At 43.7% G+C, this 21,102-nt stretch overlaps 3 protein-coding genes across 5 annotated transcripts; all 3 read left to right on the top strand.

The window, feature by feature from the left end:
* Positions 1-6,621: 6,621 nt before the first annotated feature.
* Positions 6,622-20,218, top strand: LOC102440820 (protein FAM111B). 3 transcript variants are annotated; one of them, XM_014458485.2, is made up of 4 exons: positions 14,540-14,671; positions 15,487-15,532; positions 16,367-16,530; positions 18,008-20,218. In XM_014458485.2, the coding sequence occupies exons 3-4, from the start codon at positions 16,450-16,452 to the stop codon at positions 20,126-20,128; spliced, it is 2,202 nt and encodes a 733-aa protein (XP_014313971.1). In that variant the 5' UTR covers positions 14,540-14,671; positions 15,487-15,532; positions 16,367-16,449; the 3' UTR covers positions 20,129-20,218. The 3 variants fall into 3 exon arrangements, with proteins under 3 accessions (XP_006092087.1, XP_014313971.1, XP_023612319.1); XM_006092025.3 differs by lacking the exons at positions 14,540-14,671; positions 15,487-15,532 and adding an exon at positions 6,622-6,744; XM_023756551.1 differs by lacking the exon at positions 14,540-14,671 and having other exon boundaries at positions 15,266-15,532.
* Positions 6,990-9,360, top strand: LOC111826696 (protein FAM111B-like). The gene is made up of 2 exons (XM_023756553.1): positions 6,990-7,607; positions 9,143-9,360. Exons 1-2 carry the CDS (start codon positions 7,527-7,529, stop codon positions 9,332-9,334), a joined length of 273 nt encoding a protein of 90 aa, XP_023612321.1. The 5' UTR covers positions 6,990-7,526; the 3' UTR covers positions 9,335-9,360.
* On the top strand, positions 9,425-12,894 carry LOC111826693 (protein FAM111B-like). The gene is made up of 3 exons (XM_023756523.1): positions 9,425-9,484; positions 9,632-11,099; positions 12,734-12,894. The coding sequence occupies exons 1-3, from the start codon at positions 9,425-9,427 to the stop codon at positions 12,892-12,894; spliced, it is 1,689 nt and encodes a 562-aa protein (XP_023612291.1).
* Positions 20,219-21,102: the final 884 nt, after the last annotated feature.

The following is a 21,102-nucleotide window of genomic DNA, read 5'->3' as shown; positions in this document are numbered from 1 at the left end:
ATCTAAGGGAAAGAGGTCAGTGCTCCTGACTAAATGTCAGGTTTTGCATGTTTTAAAAATTCTTGCAGAACACCATGGTGCTGTGGTACACTCGTTGAAAAATGGTGTATAATGTTACACTGAAAGCAAGGTAATAACATCACTATGTAACAAAATAAATTTGAATCTGATAGATACAAAAGCCTCCCACAAAGTAGATCATGAATCTTCCTAACACAATGTAGCTACAAAATGCGTAGATGTACAAAGAGAGATTAATAAATCCACAATCTTAGTGGGAGAATTTAGGACACTTTCCTAACAAAGTAACTGATCAAGTAGATTTTTTTAAGACCATTTGGATTTACACAATATCATTATAACTTGATGTTTTTCATGATTTTTGTTTATCTGCTTATTTTGTGTTTAAGAACTATTCATCTATTAGTCCATCAAGGCTGACCTACAGGGACTATGGGGGAGGGGAGAGATATGCTGCCACAGGTGAGTGCACTAGTTTTTAAGTCTAGAAGCTCCTGGTTCCTCCCTGTAATCATTCACTATCTATTGGGCAGACTCTGTGTATCCAGCCCCAGTGCCCACAGTCATGACTTTCGCCTGTGAATAAATGCCATAGCTATCATGTAGCTTAGGTCAAATGAGTATGTGAGGATGGAAGAAAGACAGGGATGACTAGATGGGCCACAATAAAAGTACACCCTAGGCCACTGGTTGCAAACTCATTAGTCAACAGAGCCAAATATCAACAGTACAACTATTGAAATTTCTTTTGAGAGCCAAATTTTTTAAACTGAAACTATATAGGTAGGTACATTGTTATTAACTTAATTAGGGTACTCCTAAGGCTTAGGAAGAGCCACACTCAAGGGGCCAAAGAGCCGCATGTGGCTCACAAGCCGCAGTTTGCCAACCACGGTCCTAGGCCATCTACCACCCACTTTTTATCCCTCTCATCCCAAACTTGAAGGATTTATAGGGTTCCCATCTCCACAGCAGTCTGGACCCTCAGGTGTTTCTTCTAGGTTTATCCTTCTGCTCAGAATTTCTGGTCCAAAGACATACTGTTTGTTTATTTCCCACTTTGCCATTGCATGTTTCTTTTGTTTTTGATTCTTTTTATTTTTTTTCCATTGCTCCATATCATTGTTGGTGTGAAGAAGGCAGACATGTGTTTGGGTCATGTGTTGGTTCCCTCATATTTGCCTCATACACTTGCCACCGCAGTCAGAGGAACCTGGGTCAGGTTCCTACTTTACCATGGGCTCCACCTCCCCTAAAGTATTACCTGAGTCTCAGGCTTTACATGTGAATCTTCCCTTGACACCAGACTCTTTTTTTTTTTTTTTTTTTGCTTCACTGAAGGCCTCAATTCAGGAATATGGGCAGCACCAAAATGGATCCCAACAGACTGTCTTTGAAGGTGAGCTTGCTGTGCCTTTCTAGGACACAGGGAAGAGACAGTAGGTAAAAGAACCATTTCTTCCTTCCTTACCCTCAAGGAACTCTTGTTTCCATAGGGAAAATTAGGAACAGTTCAACCGAAGTTCTTGGCAGCCACACCTTGCCTTGTCACCATGGGAAGAATACCCAATGTACCCAAAGGTAAGCTTTTTAAAAATTTAACATTGATGCCCAGGAGTGATAATAAAAGTGTTTAAATACCAGTAAGGGCAACAACCTTTCAGAACAGTTTGTCTTCCAAGGGCCTACTTCAGGACTTGGAGATTGTGGCCCCTCATTAGCTGTCCCCCCGCCACCCAACCCAACACACACACACACACACACACACACACACACACACACTGCTATCCCCTTTGGCCCCTGATGTCATCTAAACTTAATCTAAATCTTTACCTCCCTCTGCCCCCAAACTCAGGTGTTGTAGGCCTTTAGTTCATCCCTGTTTGAGCATGCTCAGTGACCTCCTGGAAACTATTTATGAGAAATATATCTGAGGTAAAACTTTTCATTTGGGGCGAGATCAGCCAATCTCATGCACAAACACTGAACTGCTTAGTTGCTGTGAAAATATACTAAAAAGGAGTTCATGCTTGCATGTAGTTAGTATATGCCGTTATCAAGTCGGCTCCAACTCCGACAAAATGAATGAGTGATGTCCACTCACTCTTGAGTATACAAGATGACTATACAACATGCTAGTAGAGTCATAGATTATCTCTAGAAACTTCAGGTGTCTAGAGAATCCAGTGAAATTAATTTGTTTTCCTTGTGTATGCTGTTAGTTTCTTTTGAAAAGTATACTTTGTCCATTCAAAGCTTAATGTTTCAAAAAGGGATATTGCCTCCACTAAAAATCTTATAAATTTACTTACCTATCATATTCTCTTATTAACTTGTTAGTAAATCAATAAAAATTTTCCAACGCTCAGAGTTGAACTCAAATCTTTCTACTATTACATGAAATAAAGTACCAGCTATTCTCCCTCTGCTTCCCCCTGCATCCCAATAAGATGACATATTTTCAAAAGATTCATTCTTCGCCCTCTTCAAAGACAGAAGAGTGAGTGTGGTGGATGAGCCAAATGCCTCTGCTCCTCTGCCCTGGTCCCTTGGAGCCCAAACCCTGGCTGTTTTCTTTCAATATCATAGAATTTCCCTTGCAGTGAGTCACTTCTATTTAAAGATCCTTCCTTAGCCAATAGACATGAAAAAATGCTTCATGTCACTGATAGTCAGATGTAGGACTGCAAAAGAGCTGGTGGAGCATATGTTTTCTCATCAGGAGGGCTGCAGTGACCTAGGTGAGGTTCAGGCCCAGCCACAGCAAGAAATACACTTGGCTGCTGAGTGTGAGACTGGCATGGGTGTGCACCGCCTCCATTCAGAGAAGCGAGTGCATGTCTGCACACTCAACTTTACACCCTGCTGGTCAAGCTAGCTCTTTAGGGGAGTGTAACTGGTTCCCATTCTCACTGCAGCTGGGGCCCATGGATTATAAATCATAAAATACACAATCTCTGTATTACAGTATAAATCGTATCAAAAATAACTTATCTGTTTAGGCTTATCAGGATGTTCTCCTTACAGTGCACACAAACTTACAAGTAGGCAAGATTCATCATTTATCATTAGTTCAGGACTCAGTTTGGATAAGAAGTTTAGTTCAGGGTCAAGGCGTAGTTTCCACGGCTCCCGTGTATGGGAAGGGAATTGGATGGTGTGGGGACAGGGTGTTTAACTATTCCATTCATTCCTTTCTTTGAAGGCAAACCCAGGTGTGGAGATTAGGTCTCTGGCTTCTGGCCCAGAGCACTTTCTACAATTCTACGAACGCCTAAGGTGAGAAGATGCTGAGAGAGACAGCTTCCTTCTCTGAACTGTAACTGTGTCTCACTGAAGGTCTTTGCATATCAAAACTTTCTCTTTTCTACCTGTGGTGGTGGGGACCGGAAATGTGCTATTCCTCACTAAAAGTCAGAGAGAAGAGGAAGAGAATACAGATAAGGCCGGTAGAGGGAAGGCTCTGAGGATTGCAAGAATGTAGGAACCAGGAGAAACATGACTTGTCATGCTTCTGTTCCCAGCACAGCCTCAGGGGATGTTGGGAGGTGCTAGGCAAAGCTTTCCCCTCCATCCCCAAACCTTTTGGCTTTCTTACTTTCCTCTCACATACACCAGTCTTGAGCACTCCTCCTGCCCCTCTTGAAGCTCACATTCTGATACTAGAAGGCAAAAACAAAACCAATTATCACATTTACTATACATTGAAATATAGAGTATAAAAATAAATTAGGATAAGGGGTCAAAAGATGACAGAGGGGAAGAGGGTAATGTTATAGAAAGTTGTCAGGGCCCTAGCTGGTTTGGCTCAGTGGATAGAGAGTCAGGGCCCTAGCTGGTTTGGCTCAGTGGATAGAGAGTTAGCCTACAGACTGAAAGGTCCCAGGTTCGATTCTGGTCAAGGGCATGTACCTTGGTTCCAGGCTCCTCCCTGCCCAGGCACTGGTCAGCGGGAGTGCAGGAGGCAACCAATCAATGTGTTAATCTCACATCAATATTCCGCTCTGTCTTTCCCTCTCTCTTCCACTCTCTCTAAAAATTAATGGAAAAATATCCTCAGGAGAGGATTAAAAAAAGAAAAAAAGTTGACAGGGAAGGCCTCGCTGTAAACCTGTTATTTATCAGAGATCTGAATAAAGAAGGGAGAGTCAGCCTCATTCTTGTGGTGGAGAGTCCCAGACCGAGGAAGCCCTCCAGGAAGTGCTGAAGATGTTCACTGGGGCGAATGAAGAAAATACTTGAAACTCCATTTACATTTTATTCTGAAAAATAGGAAATGAAGTGTGTCTGACATTTAATATATTAATTCTGAACGAAAAAATATTTTTAAATAAGGATAAACAGGGTGAATGCTCAATTTATCAAAAATTATAGGGGTGGGAAATGAAAAGTCCAGAGATTAGTGTTGCCTAAAGCATGATTTTTAGAAAGGGAAGGGTAGATTTTTATCCATGTCTGTATCTTCAGACCCCATCATATTATCTAGGGGAAAATAGGTATGAATATCCTGTGTGCATATCTTTTTTATCTCCTCTACTTTACAGCAGAAACCTATTCTTTTGTGTTTTTTATAGCAGCTAGCTAGACCCATGCCTTGCAGATTGGTCCCTCATAATGAATAGCTGAATGGATAGACACAATAAAAGTCTTAGGACTTTGGTGGCTGACATGAGTAAAAATCACCCAAGGACTGCTCTTGGGCAGTTTATTTACCTTGTTTCCTAATCTGTGAAACAGGAAATGAGTGAAATAGAAAGTGGATGAAATGAGACAATCCTATGAATTGGCATTTGGTGGACAGTCTCACAAGTAATCTTCCTCTAGTCTCTTCACACCCGCTCCCACGCAGCACTGGAAATTACAAATACCAGGCTGGCCTTTACAAAAACTCCAAGGACACAGATTGACAAACACACAAGTTGTGCCAGAGACAGTTGAGTTGGGCCTTAACTGAGAGGAGGGTAAATTGGGGGGGATGGGGAGGGGTGGGGGTGAGAGTGGGGAGGTTGAGTTAACATAAGCTAGAGCAACTTTGGAATAACGTGTGCACCTTCAGGGAGCACATGACGCAGCATCTCCCATTCACAACCTATCCAATTCCACGCCACAAAATACATTACCCTAAAGTGGTGGGAAACCTTGGGCACCAAAGAATCAGAGTGGGCAAACCGACACCGTGCTGCTATTGGCCATCATGAGTGTCAATCCTCATGTCGCTTTCCCCCCCTCCTTGTAGTGTCCGGTTCCATCAGGCTTATCCTCTGTCGCCATCTGCAGGCCAGAGGCAGAACTCCATCCTTCCTGAAGAAGCTTCTGGCCCTGGGGAATGCTGCTGGCCTAGGGCTGGGCGTGGTTCTTAAGGCTCTATTGCAAGTGCAGGGTGGTCTTGAAGGTGCACATTAGAGAGCCAAGGCGATGGGGGGCGTGCCGGGGGTAGGGGGGGCGGGAAGGAGTGTCACAGAGGAATGGATGGGGGCAGCGGGGAGCGGGGAGCAGGGCTACAAGGAAGCAGGGCCAAGAAGTAGGCTGGGGTGGTGGAGGCTGATTGGAATAATAGAGGAGAAAGCAATGTCACCATGCCTGGCTGCTTGGGTTTAATCCTGACTCTGCTAATAGCTGTGTGTCTTGAGGCCAATTGCTTGACATCTCTATGATCATAGTTTCCTTTGAAACGGGGATAACTGCGGCTGACTCCTATGACTGTTATGAAGATAAAATGAGTTAACATTTGTAATGTACTTAGAATAGTGTTTGACCGATGAAATTAACAACTGGCATTAAGGATGGTCATCAGCATCATTGCCATCACCTCTTAAGAAATTCAAGTTACCGGGACACAGTCTAGTAGCCCCTCTAAATCAGAGTGGCTACAAAACGAGCCTAAGACTGCATTCTAACATCTGGCTAGAGCAGTGGTTCTCAACCTTCTGGCCCTTTAAATACAGTTCCTCATGTTGTGACCCAACCATAAAATTATTTTCGTTGCTACTTCATAACTGTAATGTTGCTACTGTTATGAATCATAATGTAAGTATCTGATATGCAGGATGGTTTTAGGCGACCCCTGTGAAAGGGTCCTTCAACCACCAAAGGGGTCGCGACCCACAGGAGGAAACTGAGATGCCCAGGTGGTGTGTAGAGAGAGGTTTTGTGGAAAATACCATCTAATTGTATTTGTTGTTGTTGTTGTTGTTGTTGTTATTAGGGGAGAGGGGTTCTTTCCTATCCTCAGGCAGTTTCCACCATTGCTGCCCTGTGCCTTCTCAGCTGAACACATGAGGGGAGCCCTGTGCACTTAACTCTCTGTGTCCTGTGAACAGAGACCACCTTGGTCTGTCAGCTCTATCTCCTCAAAACAGGAATTCCAGCCCGCTCTGCCTTGCTGCCCCTCCTTGCAGCCTGGCTGAATGTCTCCAGGCAGTCACCCCTGTAACCATAGGGTGCACTTCATATGTGACTGCCCCTAACTGCATGGTGTCCAGTTCCTTGCAATCAGGGTTTCATATATTTTGCCCATTTTGTCCTCTTTTGTTTTCACACAGGAGAATAAATCCAGCCCCTGTCACTCCATTCGGCCAGAAATCCGAGGTAATACCTGTTTAATGTTCTTGTCTACCAGTCTGCCACAGGTGTCACTTCTGGGTCTCTTTCTGTTCATTGATCGTTCTCCACGTTATTGGCAATATTTTTCTGCTTCTTTTTACGCCTGATAATTTTTGATTGGTAAGCAAGCTTGGTTACTTTTATATTTGAGGGGGTGGGGTGCTAGAGATGCTTGTATTCCTGTCAATGCTTTTCAGCTTTGTTCTCACACACAGTTACTGTCCTTGGAAAGAGTTGTATCCTTGCAAATCGTGCTTTTCAAATTTGTCAGGTGGCACCATAGCAGCCTTTTGTAGAAGGGCTGGTTTTGTCCAGCTGTGGAGGCAACAGCTTTCTGCGTAGCTCATGCATTACAAAGTTTTCTAGTTTGACTTTTGGGCACAGAAACTATTCTCAGCCCTGTCTGTGCCTCAGAATTGTTCTATCTTTTCCCTTCATGGAGTTCCTCCCCTGGCTTCCAAGTTTCACCACTGCCATGCACTCCCAGAGACTTAGCTGAAATTTCTAGGGGAACACACTGCAGGGTCTCCGACTCTCCATCTCTCTGTCTGTATACCTGCTGCTCTCCTCTCTAGCACTCTGACTCACAAACTTGAACCACCTACGCCTCCCATGACCCTCAGCTTGTCTTCTCAATTTGGGAAACAGCCAGGCTCCCCACCCTGAGTTGTGGCCTGGAAACTGTCCCAGAGAAGGAGCTAGACCTCCGTGGGGTACCTCAGTTCACTCCCACTCTCAGGGATCAGAGGTCATGGCTCTGAGCTGCCTGCTGCCCAGTATTTGAAAGCTGTCATTTTCTATATCTTGTGTTGTTTTAGTCCTTTCAAGTGTGAGGATAAGCCCATTCCTGTTTCTTCATCTTGCCAGTAGTGGAAGTGTGTTAGATTCTCTTGGAACTCATCATGAACCCCGTGAAACGTGAAGAGAACACGTCACTCAGTGCTACTGAATATGACCAGAGTACCCGACCTGAAGTTTCACAGGTATGTCTGCACTTTACACCTCTGGGCTGGAACAGCGTTCTACAGCCATGGTGCTACATTAGGTCCTTGGAGGGGACTGCTCATAATGAATGACAGTTACGGTCTCTGCTTGTGTTGTTCCAAATATGTTTGGGGACATCACCCACATATGTGTTTCTATAGCATGAAACGATAGTGTATGAATTAACAATGCAAAAAAATGCCTTGTTAGACAGGTTGGATAATCAACATATAGACACTTAATATTAGAAATATAGGCAGGTCTAAATAGTAACAGAGCTCATATTTACTGAGAAATTGTTATGTACCTGGAATTATGCTTGTCACTTCCACTGGATTATCTCATTTAACATTAAATGCAACTCTCTGTGGTACATGTTATCACCATCCTTTCTTTACAAATGAAAAAACAACAACAACAGAAACCCACAATGAAACCCAGCTTTCAGAAAGTCACAAAAGCAATGGACTTCAGAGCAAGGATATTGAACCCAGGCAATCAATCAGAGCCCAGTTTTTGACCAGCACACTTTTTTATATAAAATGGGCAAAATGCTAATATTAAACTGAGCCAGACATAAGTGATTTTAGTGTGCAGAGAGAAGAATGCTTATTTATTTGTATATGAATATGTATATTCATTTGTATTTGAATATGTATACCTGTCTGTATATCTAACCAATATTGTGATTTATCGAGCATTTTATTATATTTCTTTAGTGCTGTTGATACCGTATACACAATAGAAACTCAACAGATGTTGAATGGGAATTTTTGAAAGATGATGTTCAAATGTCCAAAAGATGTGTTAAGTATGTCCAGCTTTACCAGTCACTAAACAAATGCAAATTTTAAAAACAGTCACATTAGATGACATTTCATCTACAAATTGGCAGACATTTAAAATGATAATACTGAAATTATTATTATTAAACCACACACTAATTTTGTTGGACAATGGGGGTGAGTTGATGCAACTTTTCTGGAAAGCAGTTTGGCAGTGGATTTGTTGTGAAATACATTTATAAGCTTAGTCTCAGTATTTCCACTGCCAGGAATCTGGCCTAGTGAAATAATCAGATGGGCAGACAGAAATGTTTTAAGTGTAGAACGGTTTATCATATCAGAGTAGTAATCATATGGGCAGACAGAAATGTTTTAAGTGTAGAACTGTTTATCATATCAGAGTAGTAAAATATTGGAAACATTATATATATATATCAAAGAGGAATGGATTAAAAAATTATTGTACTCAAAAGTTTTCTGCAGAAGTGAAAGCATTGGTGGATGGCTTAGTGAAAAATCAACTGTTAGACAACTCAGAATAATATCATTTAAGTGACATAAGACTTATATTAAGTCTCAGGGGAGAAAACAACATGCACAATGTTTATCTCTGGCAATGGACTAATGATTGACATTTTTCTCCATTCTCACTATCCATCATATTATCGATAACTTTTCCAATTATAAGGACATGAAACACTATTATTTAGGGTGATTCTGATAGAAAGTTTCATCTTTTCTTTCTTAAGGATACTGGCACGGAGCAGTCGTGTGCTGGCACACCTGATGATCATTCTCCATCTGACAACAGAGGATGCAGCAGCACCATTGCACTTAAATGCGAAGTGAGTGGGTATGAAACATCTCTTAAAACTCAGAACCCAAATGGTATAATCAGTGAAAGACGTAATTTCACTTTTACTGGGAATAATATATCCTGAAAATTAGACCATAGTGAAAATACAGCATCTGGTGAACTCAATGAGAGTATCTACTCAGCTCTGACAGCTAATGAAAATTTCTGGGTAAGGATGGAGAAGCATTTAAATAAGAACATTAATGCTTATGAAGAGAAAACAATAAGAGGATGTGTAAATTTAGGAATGCCTCTCAAGTGCCTCCCTACAGGTTCTCATTTAAAAATATTTTTTAGTAAAAGAAAGGGGAACAAGAAAGAAAATGATACTTCCTCCACTGGGGAAAATGATCAGCTATTACGCCCATATCGAAATCCCAAGGACGTCGAATGCATTCTTTTTCATGTTCTGGCTATTGGGAAGGAAACAAAGACTATTGTGAAGAGCAGGGAATTTCATGAAAAGTCAAGTACACTTTGTGTCTATGCCTTGAAGGGTGAGACTATCCAAGAAGCCCTGTGTAAGGATGGTCGATTTCGGCCTGACCTGGACCAATTAAAGTGGAAACTCATAGAAAATCATAAGAAGGTTTATGAAAAACAGTCCAGAGTGGAGGACGTATCTGGGAAAACCTTAGAAATGGAAATTCCTAAAAAGCCATCTGGCAAGAAACGTACCCATAAGAAAATTAAGCAGAAGAATGAAAGTGCCACTGGTGAAATCAGTTCCCGGGATCAGATGCCATCTCAGGTCCAGTTTCTCGAACCAGAGGTAGATGGGGAGACTGAAGATGTAGAATACAGCCGAAAAGAAGTTCTCCCACCTCGAAGTCTAGGACATGACATTGAAAACAAAAGACGCCGGACAATTTCCGAAATTAAAGATCATTATCGGAAAAATCACAAAAGAAAATACAGCAAACAAATCTCACTTGGTTGGCAAAGGCCACGTCTGGGTATGCAATCTCTTATTAAGTGGGATATCCAGGAGAAGACAACTGATCCCTGGCTAAAGAATTGCAAAATGTTGAATACAGTTATAATCCAGCAATATCCAAATTTTAGTAATTACGCACTTCATATGAACAAGTTTTTTCAGAAAGAACAGAGGAGAAACAAACTGTCACCAGCTCAACAATTCAACATATATGAAAAGCACTTCGCAAAAGCGACTAAAAATTCTACTACGGTTGCAGCCTATGAGAATCGTATCCAACGTAGTGAGTCAGTTGGGTACATCAGTTGGGACAATAATGGAAACACAGGCAGTGGTACTTGCTCTGTCTTCAATAATGGTTACATTTTCACCTGTCAACATGTTATACAGGAGATGGTGGGAGAAGGCACAGATCCAAGTTTGTGGCCAGATATAATAAGCAAATGTGCAAAGGTAACTTTCACTTATAAAAAATTTCGCCCTGTTCCTGAAGAATGGTTTTTCATTGAGCCATGGTTTGAAGTGTCTGATAACGGTCTGGATTATGCCATTTTAAAACTAAGAGCAAATGGAAATGGATTTCCTTCAGGCCTATTTAAACACATTTCCTCTTTGCCATCTAGTGGTTTGCTTTATTTAATTGGTCAACCAGAAGACCGGGTAAAGGAAATAGACGAGTGTACTGTGATTACTTTAGTGGATCGTGAAAGGAGGTACTCAGACCTTGTTCAATATTCAGAACCCCATGCTTTCTCTATGTTTACCCCAAGGAGTTTCCCACCTGAGGCTTCCCACAAAGATGCACTTAGTTATGATACTTGTTTTTCATGTGCGTCCTCTGGCTCCCCAGTGTTTAATGCAGCTCACCAAGTCATTGCTATTCACTCCTTCGGGAAGTTTTATGAACATGAAGGTAAGGAGTGTGCCCTTATTGAATATGCCTATTCTATGGAATCAATTCTTTGTGATGTTAAACAGAAAAATGAGGCCTTTCATAAATTGTTAACCGAAGAGAAAAATGAGAACCGCGATCAAGAGAAAAATAATAAACAAGAGTCATCACTCCAAAATCATCAGATGGAACCCATGGAACATTAGAAGAAAATATACCAAGAATTTAGAGTATGTGGGGCTGCTTTCTTAAAGTATAATAAATGTGCTTTCTTGATTAAAGAACATTTAGAGAATCGTGTGCATGTACAAAATACATAGTAGAGTTGAAATAAATACTGACATTCTTTCTCATTGGCTTAAAAAAAATGGAAACAATCTTAAGCCTCAGTTAAAATATGCATCTTCCTTATATACATACAAAGACTCTGGTATTAGCCACCCTAAACACCACCCTGGTAAAGTGATTCTTGTTCTGTGTGCAACAAGTTAATGGGGAAACACACCTACAAGGAGCTTAGTGAAATGATGGTCCTTAAGTTATGTTCATTCCCAGGGCACATTCTCTCCCCAGAGATGCCTGACAATTTCCACAGCACCATTCTCTACTGCGTCTTGCCCTTCCTAACTTTTTCAATTTCTACAAAGGCAATCGGCAAGTCCCCTCAGACAATAATTTGCTCTCCACTTTTACATACATGTTGCTACCATCAGTTTTTTCCCTAACGTTTTTCTTACTATTTTTACAATTTGGCTCTGAAAGGGTGCTCTCTGCACACCCCACCCAGCACCCAGAATCAAATCAGTGATGGCAGTTCTCAGTGTATTTTTTACATTAGGTCTGAAAGATCAGACAGAGGGCGAAAACCGAGAAGGACCTGCCGGGCTGTCCCGCAAGGAGAGAACAGCAGCACATGCAGAGGTGAACACGCCTTTTGAGGGGCAGAATGGGAAAAAATGGGGGCTTAGTGTACTCAGCACACGGTGATTGGTGGCTTAATGTATGGTCCACATAGGAACAAGGTCTTAGGCTATTTGGCAGGTGTGGATTGGTGGTCCAATGTATAGTCCATATAAGGTACATGGTTAGTCACTCAGGTACTTCCAGGCTGCAGGTTACATCATACTCTGCCCACCAGTTGGGGAAAGGGAGGATCTATCAAGGTCAAGTTAGGAAAAGTTTTCCCCATTATCCCACCAACACGACCAACTTTTACATAAACACCTATTTTTCTTCTCTAAGTTACATAAGAGTTGTCACCATCATCACCTACCAATTACCTCCTCCCCCTCTTTGACCAACTGCTCTAACATGGCACCCAGTACTGAAGGCATCTGCTCTTCTTCTGGTTCTTAAACAGTAAGATGTTTCCTTGAGCCGCTTGCAAAGCACTCTCTGATCATCTGTTGGGAGGTGCCTGACTGTGGAGTCCTCCATAGGAACCCTCTAGGAAGGTGCATCCTGGACACCAGGAGTGCGGCGCTGGCCTCGCCCTTCCTCCTGCTGGGCACCTTCTGCTGTGCACCAGCCCCTCCGACAAGTTGGCTCATTTGCCTGCGGGAAAGTGGGAGGCAGAGTGGGGGTCCCCAAGTCTCACTAGACCTCAGCTGTCTGCTTTGGGGCCACTCTGTCCTACGGGAGTTGTTGAAGCGCAGGGCGCGAATGGACACCCGCGGGAGCTGGATTTTCTCCAGCGGCCTCAGGTCTGGCCGGGATGCTCGTCCCACCGCAGCTGCCCACCTCGCGGCGCCTGAAGGCATCGCCCACCGGGCACAAAGCACACGGGGCGGCGGCGGTGGAGGCGGGGGAGCTGTGACAGGGCACACAAAGCAATTCTGGTCGCCTGGAGCACTGTTCCCGCTCAGTGCAATCTGTTCCCGCCAGGAAATCCAGGATCCCCTGGCTCCTCCCACGTCCTCCCCGCCCTGGCTCAGCTTCTCTGGTGACTACAATGGACCCAGAAGGGCAGGGAAGCGATGGAGGGACAGGATTGCGAAAGTCTGTCACTGAACGTCGAAGCTGGCTGTGGACCAAGTTGCGAAAGACGCAGTGGGACGCAGCAGGACCCTAGTGATAGCTAGGGCTGCTGCGCGGGCCGGTCCCTGGACATCTAGAAACTCCCCAGTCCTCCCTGGACTTCTGGAAACTCCCCAGTCCGCGCGCCCTTTCTGGCAAGCCTTTTGGCGGCAGCGACCTGGCCTTCTATTGGCCACAAGCTGTGTCCAGTGAGAAGGGCGGGCTTTCTAACTTCCTGTGGGGTGGCAGTTCAAGGGAGAGCCAGCTGAGTGCCATTTGCAAAGCTCCACTCCCAGTGCAGCGGTCACTGGCACGGTTGGGGCAGATCCTCTGCTTCTGTGAGTGTTTCTTTTGCATTTGGGTGGGGCCTGGAGGTCTTAGGGGTATGTCGGTATGGAGGGGTGGATGGGCAGCTTTCCATTGTGGGACCCCGTTCCTGCTCCCCACCTTCCAAGCTGAGTGACTTTTACACCTGGGAAGTCACTTGGAGACCGTCTAGGTAGCTGTTCCAACTGCCAGGCTGTGAGCAGCTCCAGAAGTCCTGCATGGTGATCCTGGAGGTGGGGCCCCCTACTTTCCTTGGTCACAAGTTCACAGGGGGGAGGCGATTCACAGGATCAAAGTGTAACCTGAGCCAAGCTCCTTCATTTACAAATGAGGAAACTGAGATGCTCAGCGGGGTGTAGGGAGAGAGTTTGCTGGGAGACACCTTCCAATTTTGTTGTTGTTGTTGTTGTTGTTGTGTGGTGTGGTGGTGTGTGGTGATGGTGGTGGGTGATTCTTCCCCTGCCCTTTAGGGTGGAAGTGGCGGGTGGGCCAAGACGCACAAGACTCCACCGCAGGAACGGGCTGCTTGCTGCCCGGCTTCGGGGCCTTTGGTTCCCTTGGAAGCTGGTGGAGCGTAGGGCGTGGACAGCGCCCTCAGGATCCAAGACCACTGCCTCTGTGGGGTCTGGGGCGATTTTTCCACAGTGGCCCAGCAAGCGTGGCCCGGGATCCTAGTCCCACCACAGCCGCCCACCTTGCAGAGCAGTGCCTGACGCGCCTTGGGGCCGCTCTGGTGCGCTGTTTGCCCCGCTGCTCAGGTCGCTGGGCGCGCTGTTCTGCTCCTCGCCATTGCCAGGCAATCAGAGCCCCAGGAAAGCTCAGGGCTCCGGCTCCTCCCACACCCTCCCCGCGGCTCCCGCACGCCCTGCTCAGCTCCTAAGGCCGGGACACAGGACTCTGGGCGTGGGGATGGGGATGGGGGTGAGGAAGGGTCGGAGGGGCACAATTGCTCAAAGTTTGTCCAGAAAACGGAAGCTGGCGGTGGACCGAGAGAGGGAGCGAGTGGGTGGGCGGGACGCAGCGGGATCTTCCTGATGGCTAGGGCGGCTGCGCGGGCGTGTCCTTTCCCCCGGCGGCGGCCACTACCTCGCCGTCTATTGGCCAGAAGCGCGGGCTTTTTGCGCGGGCTTTTCCACTTACAGGCTGCGCGGCAGAGATTCTTTGGACAGCTCGCTGAGCGCCACCCCTGCAGTTGCTGTGAGTCCCAGTGCAGCGGTCACCAGCACCTTTGGGGCAGACTCTCTGCTTCTGTGAGTGGTTATTTTGCATTTGAGTGGGACCTGCAGTTTTTAAGGGGTGGTTGACATGGAGGTATTTTCTGGGTGGGTGGTTGACTAGGAATGGATAGGCAGCTTCCCATTGTAGCAACCCCCTGCCAGCTCCCTGCCTTCAAGGTCAAGAGTTTTATGCCTTGAAAGTCACTTGAAACAGTGCAGGCTACTGTTCCAACAGACCAGCTGTGAGCAGCTGGGGTGGGGTGGGGTGGGGTGGGATGTATGTTAAAGTGCAAATTGCAGAACTGCATTCCAGAAGTGCTGCCTGGTGATTTTGGGGGGATGGGGAAATCAACTACCATTCTTTGTCATAGATCCGCAGCTGGGAGTTCACAGGCACAAAGTTTAATCTGAGCCAAGTTCCTTAATTTACAAATGAGGAAACGGAGATGCCCAGGTGGTGTGTAGAGTGAGGTTTTGTGGGAAATACCACCTAACTGTATTTGTTGTTGTTGTTATTATGGGAGAGAGGTTCTTTCCTATCCTCAGGCAGTTTCCACCATTGCTGCCCTGTGCCTTCTCAGCTGAACACCTGAGGGGAGCCCTGCGCTCTTAACTCTCTGTGTCCTGTGAACAGAGACCACCTTGGTCTGTCAGCTCTATCTCCTCAAAACAGGAATTCCAGCCCGCTCTGCCTTGCTGCCCCTCCTTGCACCCAGCCTGGAATGTCTCCAGGCAATCACCCCTGTAACCATAGGGTGCACTTCATATGTGACTGCATGGTGTCCAGTTCCTTGCCAATCAGGGTTTCATATATTTTGCCCATTTTGTCCTGTTTTGTTTTCACACAGGAGAGTAAATCCGGCCCCTGTCACTCCATTTGGCCAGAAATCCAAGGTAATACCTGTTTAATGTTCTTGCCTACCAGTCTGCCACAGGTGTCACTTCTGGGTCTCTTTCTGTTCATTGATCATTCCCCACGTTACTGGCAATATTTTTCTGCTTCTTTTTATGCCTGATAACTTTTGATTGGTAAGCAAGCTCGGTTACTTTTATATTTTGGGGGGTGCTAGAGATGCTTTTAGTCCTGTCAGTGCTTTTCACCTTTGTTGTCACTCACAGTTACTTTCCTTGGAAACAGTTGTATCCTTGCAAATCTTGCTTTTCAAGTTTGTCAGGTGGCACCATAGCAGCCTTTTGTAGAAGGGCTGATTCTGTCCAGCTGTGGAGGCAACAGCTTTCTGAGCCTCAGTAGCTCATGAATTATAAAGTTTTCTGGTGTGATCTTTGGGCACAGAAACTATTCTCAGCCCTGTCTGTGCCTCAGAATTGTTCTATCTTTTCCCTTCATGGAGTTCCTCCCCTGGCTTCCAAGTTTCACCACTGCCATGCACTCCCAGAGACTTAGCTGAAAATTCTAGGGGAACACACTGCAGGTCTCCAAGTCTCCACCTGTCTGTCTGTATAGCTGCTGCTCTCCTCTCTAGCACTCTGACTCACAAACTTGAACCACCTACGCCTCCCATGACCCTCTGCTTGTCTTCTCAATTTGGGAAACAGCCAGGCTCCCCACCCTGACTTGTGGCCTGGAAACTGTCCCAGATAAGGAGCTAGACATCTGTGGGGCTACCTCAGTTCACTCCCACTCTCAGGGATCAGAGGTCATGGCTCTGAGCTGCCTGCTGTCCAGTATTTGAAAGCTGTCATTTTGTATATGTTGTGTTGTTTTAGTCCTTTCAAGAGTGAGGATAAGCCCGTTCTTCTCTCTTCATCTTGCCGGTAGTGGAAGAGTGTTAGATTCTCTGGCACTCATCATGAACCCCGTGAAAGGTGAAGAGAACACATCACTCAGTGCTACTGAATATGACCAGAGTACCCGACCTGAAGTTTCACAGGTATGTCTGCATTTTCACCTCTGGGCTGGAACTGCTTTCTACAGCCATGGTGCTACATTGGGTCCTTTGAGGGGACTGCTCATAAAGAATGGCAGTTATGGTCCCTGCTTGTGTTGTTCCAAATATGTTTGGGGACATCACCCACATATGTGTTTCTATAGCAAGAAACAATAGTGTATGAATTAACGGTGCCAAAAAATGCCTTGTTAGACAGGTTGGCTAATCAACATATAGACACTTAATATTAGAAATATAGGCAGGTCTAAATAGTAACAGAGCTCATATTTACTGACAAATTATTATGTATCTGGAATTATGCTTGTCACTCGCTATGGATTATCTCATTTAACATTAAATGAAACTCTCTGTGGTACATGTTATCACTATCTTTTCTTTACAAATGAAAAAACAACAACAACAGAAACCCACAATGAAACCCAGCTTTCAGAAAGTCACAAAAGCAATGGACTTCAGAGCAAGGATATTGAACCCAGGCAATCAATCAGAGCCCAGTTTTTGACCAGCACACTTTTTTATTTAAAAATGGGCAAAATGCTAATATTAAACTGAGCCAGACATAAGTGATTTTAGTGTGCAGAGAGAAGAATGCTTATTTATTTGTATATGAATATGTATATTCATTTGTATTTGAATATGTATACCTGTCTGTATATTGTGATTTATTGAGCATTTTATTATATTTCTTTAGTGCTGTTGATACTGTATACACAAGAGAAACTCAACAGATGTTGAATGGGAATTTTTGAAAGACGATGTTCAAATGTCCAAAAGATGTCTTAAGTATGTCCAGGTTTACTAGTCACTAAACCAATGCAGATTTTAAAAACAGTCAAATTAGATGACTTTTCATCTACAAATTGGCAAACATTTAAAATGATAATACTGAAATTATTATTATTAAACCACACACTGATCTTGTTGGACCATGGGGGTGAGTTGATGCAACTTTTCTGGAAAGCAGTTTGGCAGTGGATTTGTTGTGAAATACATTTATAAGCTTAGTCTCAGTATTTCCACTGCCAGGAATCTGGCCTAGGGAAATAATCATATGGGCAGACAGAAATGTTTTAAGTGTAGAACTGTTTATCATATCAGAGTAGTAAAACATTGGAAACATTATATATATATATCAAAGAGGAATGGATTAAAAAATTATTGTACACAAAAGTATCATATTGTGTTTTCAAAGGTTTTCTACAGAAGTGAAAGCACTGTTGGATGGCTGAGTGAAAAATCAACTCAGAATAATATCATTTAAGTGACATAAGACTTATATTAAGTCTCAGGGGAGAAAACAACATGCACAATGTTTATTTCTGGCAATGGACTAATGATGGACATTTTTCTCCACTCTTCACTATCCATCATATTATCCATTACTTTTCCAATTATAAGGACATGAAACACTATTATTTAGGGTGATTCTGATAGAAAGTTTCATCTTTTCTTTTTTAAGGATACTGGCACGGAGCAGTCGTGTGCTGGCACACCTGATGATCATTCTCCATCTGACAACAGAGGATGCAGCAGCACCATTGCACTTAAATGCGAAGTCAGTGGGCATGAAACATCTCTTAAAACTCAGAACCCAAATGGTAGAGTCAGTGAAAGACGTAATTTCACTTTTAGTTGGGCTGAAAGATCCGGAAAATTAGACCATAGTGAAAATGCAGCATCTGGCGAACTCAATGAGAGTATCTACTCAGCTCTGACAGCTAATGAAAATTTCTGGGTAAGGATGGAGAAGCATTTAAATAAGAACATTAATGCTTATGAAGAGAAAACAATAAGAGGATGTGTAAATTTAGGAATGCCTCTCAAGTGCCTCCCTACAGGTTCTCATTTAAAAATATTTTTTAGTAAAAGAAAGGGGAACAAGAAAGAAAATGATACTTCCTCCACTGGGGAAAATGATCAGCTATTACGCCCATATCGAAATCCCAAGGACGTCGAATGCATTCTTTTTCATGTTCTGGCTATTGGGAAGGAAACAAAGACTATTGTGAAGAGCAGGGAATTTCATGAAAAGTCAAGTACACTTTGTGTCTATGCCTTGAAGGGTGAGACTATCCAAGAAGCCCTGTGTAAGGATGGTCGATTTCGGCCTGACCTGGACCAATTAAAGTGGAAACTCATAGAAAATCATAAGAAGGTTTATGAAAAACAGTCCAGAGTGGAGGACGTATCTGGGAAAACCTTAGAAATGGAAATTCCTAAAAAGCCATCTGGCAAGAAACGTACCCATAAGAAAATTAAGCAGAAGAATGAAAGTGCCACTGGTGAAATCAGTTCCCGGGATCAGATGCCATCTCAGGTCCAGTTTCTCGAACCAGAGGTAGATGGGGAGACTGAAGATGTAGAATACAGCCGAAAAGAAGTTCTCCCACCTCGAAGTCTAGGACATGACATTGAAAACAAAAGACGCCGGACAATTTCCGAAATTAAAGATCATTATCGGAAAAATCACAAAAGAAAATACAGCAAACAAATCTCACTTGGTTGGCAAAGGCCACGTCTGGGTATGCAATCTCTTATTAAGTGGGATATCCAGGAGAAGACAACTGATCCCTGGCTAAAGAATTGCAAAATGTTGAATACAGTTATAATCCAGCAATATCCAAATTTTAGTAATTACGCACTTCATATGAACAAGTTTTTCCAGAAAGAACAGAGGAGAAACAAACTGTCACCAGCTCAACAATTCAACATATATGAAAAGCACTTCGCAAAAGCGACTAAAAATTCTACTACGGTTGTAGCCTATGAGCTTCGTATCCAACGTAGTGAGTCAGTTGGGTACATCAGTTGGGACAATAATGGAAACACAGGCAGGGCTACTTGCTTTGTCTTCAATAATGGTTACATTTTCACCTGTCAACATGTTATACAGGAGATGGTGGGAGAAGGCACAGATCCAAGTTTGTGGCCAGATATAATAAGCAAATGTGCAAAGGTAACTTTCACTTATAAAAAATTTCGTCCTGTTCCTGAAGAATGGTTTTTCATTGAGCCATGGTTTGAAGTGTCTGATAACGGTCTGGATTATGCCATTTTAAAACTAAGAGCAAATGAAAATGGACTTCCTCCAGGCCTATTTAAACACATTTCCTCTTTGCCAGCTAGTGGTTTGCTTTATTTAATTGGTCACCCAGAAGGCCGGGTAAAGGAAATAGACGAGTGTGCTGTGATTACTATAGTGGATCGTGTAGGGAGATACTCAGACCTTGCTTTCTCTATGTTTACCTCAAGAAGTTTCCCACCTGAGGCTTGGCGCGGTGATGCACTTAGTTATGATACTTGTTTTTCAAGTGCGTCCTCTGGCTCCCCAGTGTTTAATGCAGCTCACCAAGTCGTTGCTCTTCACTCCTTCGGGAAGTTTTATGAACATGAAGGTAAGGAGTGTGCCCTTATTGAATATGCCTATTCTATGGAATCAATTCTTTGTGATGTTAAACAGAAAAATGAGGCCTTTCATAAATTGTTAACCGAAGAGAAAAATGAGAACCGCGATCAAGAGAAAAATAATAAACAAGAGTCGTCACTCCAAAATCATCAGATGGAACCCATGGAACATTAGAAGAAAATATACCAAGAATTTAGAGTATGTGGGGCTGCTTTCTTAAAGTATAATAAATGTGCTTTCTTGATTAAAGAACATTTAGAGAATCGTGTGCATGTGCAAAATACATAGTAGTGTTGAAATAAATACTGACATTCTTTCTCATTGGCTTAAAAAAAATGGAAACAATTTAAGCCTCAGTTAAAATATGCCTCTTCCCTATTCATGTACAAAGACTTTGGTATTTGCCACCCTAAACACCACCCTGGTGAAGTGATTCTTGTTCTGTGTGCAGCAAGTTAATGGGGAAACACACCTACAGGGAGCTTAGTGAAATGATGGTCCTTAAGTTATGTTCATTCCCAGGGCACATTCTCTCCCCAGAGATGCCAGACAATAGCCACAGCACCATTCTCTACCGCCTCTTGCCCTTCCTAACTTGGTCACATCTTCAGATTCTACAAAGACAGTCGGCAAGTCCCCTCAGACAATAATTTGCTCTCCACTTTTACGTACATGTTGCTACCATCAGTTTTTTCCCTAACTTTTTTCATACTATTTTTACAATTTGGCTCTGAAAGGGTGCTCTCTGCATACCCCACCCAGCACCCAGAATCAAATCAGTGATGGCAGTTCTCAGTGTATTTTTTACATTAGGTCTGAAAGATCAGACAGAGGGCGAAAACCGAGAAGGACTTGCCGGGCTGTCCCGCAAGGAGAGAACAGCAGCACATGCAGAGGTGAACACGCCTTTTGAGGGGCAGAATGGGAAGAAATGGGGGCTTAGTGTACTCGGCACACGGTGATTGGTGGCTTAATGTATGGTCCACATAGGAACAAGGTCTTAGGCTATTTGGCAGGTGTGGATTGGTGGTCCAATGTATAGTCCATATAAGGTACATGGTTAGTCACTCAGGTACTTCCAGGCTGCAGGTTACATCATACTCTGCCCACCAGTTGGGGAAAGGGAGGATCTATCAAGGTCAAGTTAG

Source organism: Myotis lucifugus, unplaced genomic scaffold, assembly GCF_000147115.1.
Source record: "Myotis lucifugus unplaced genomic scaffold, Myoluc2.0 scaffold_97, whole genome shotgun sequence".
In the NCBI taxonomy this organism is placed as follows: domain Eukaryota; kingdom Metazoa; phylum Chordata; class Mammalia; order Chiroptera; family Vespertilionidae; genus Myotis; species Myotis lucifugus.
Note: the sequence above shows the minus strand (reverse complement) of the source record. Positions and strands in the feature narration are given on the sequence as shown.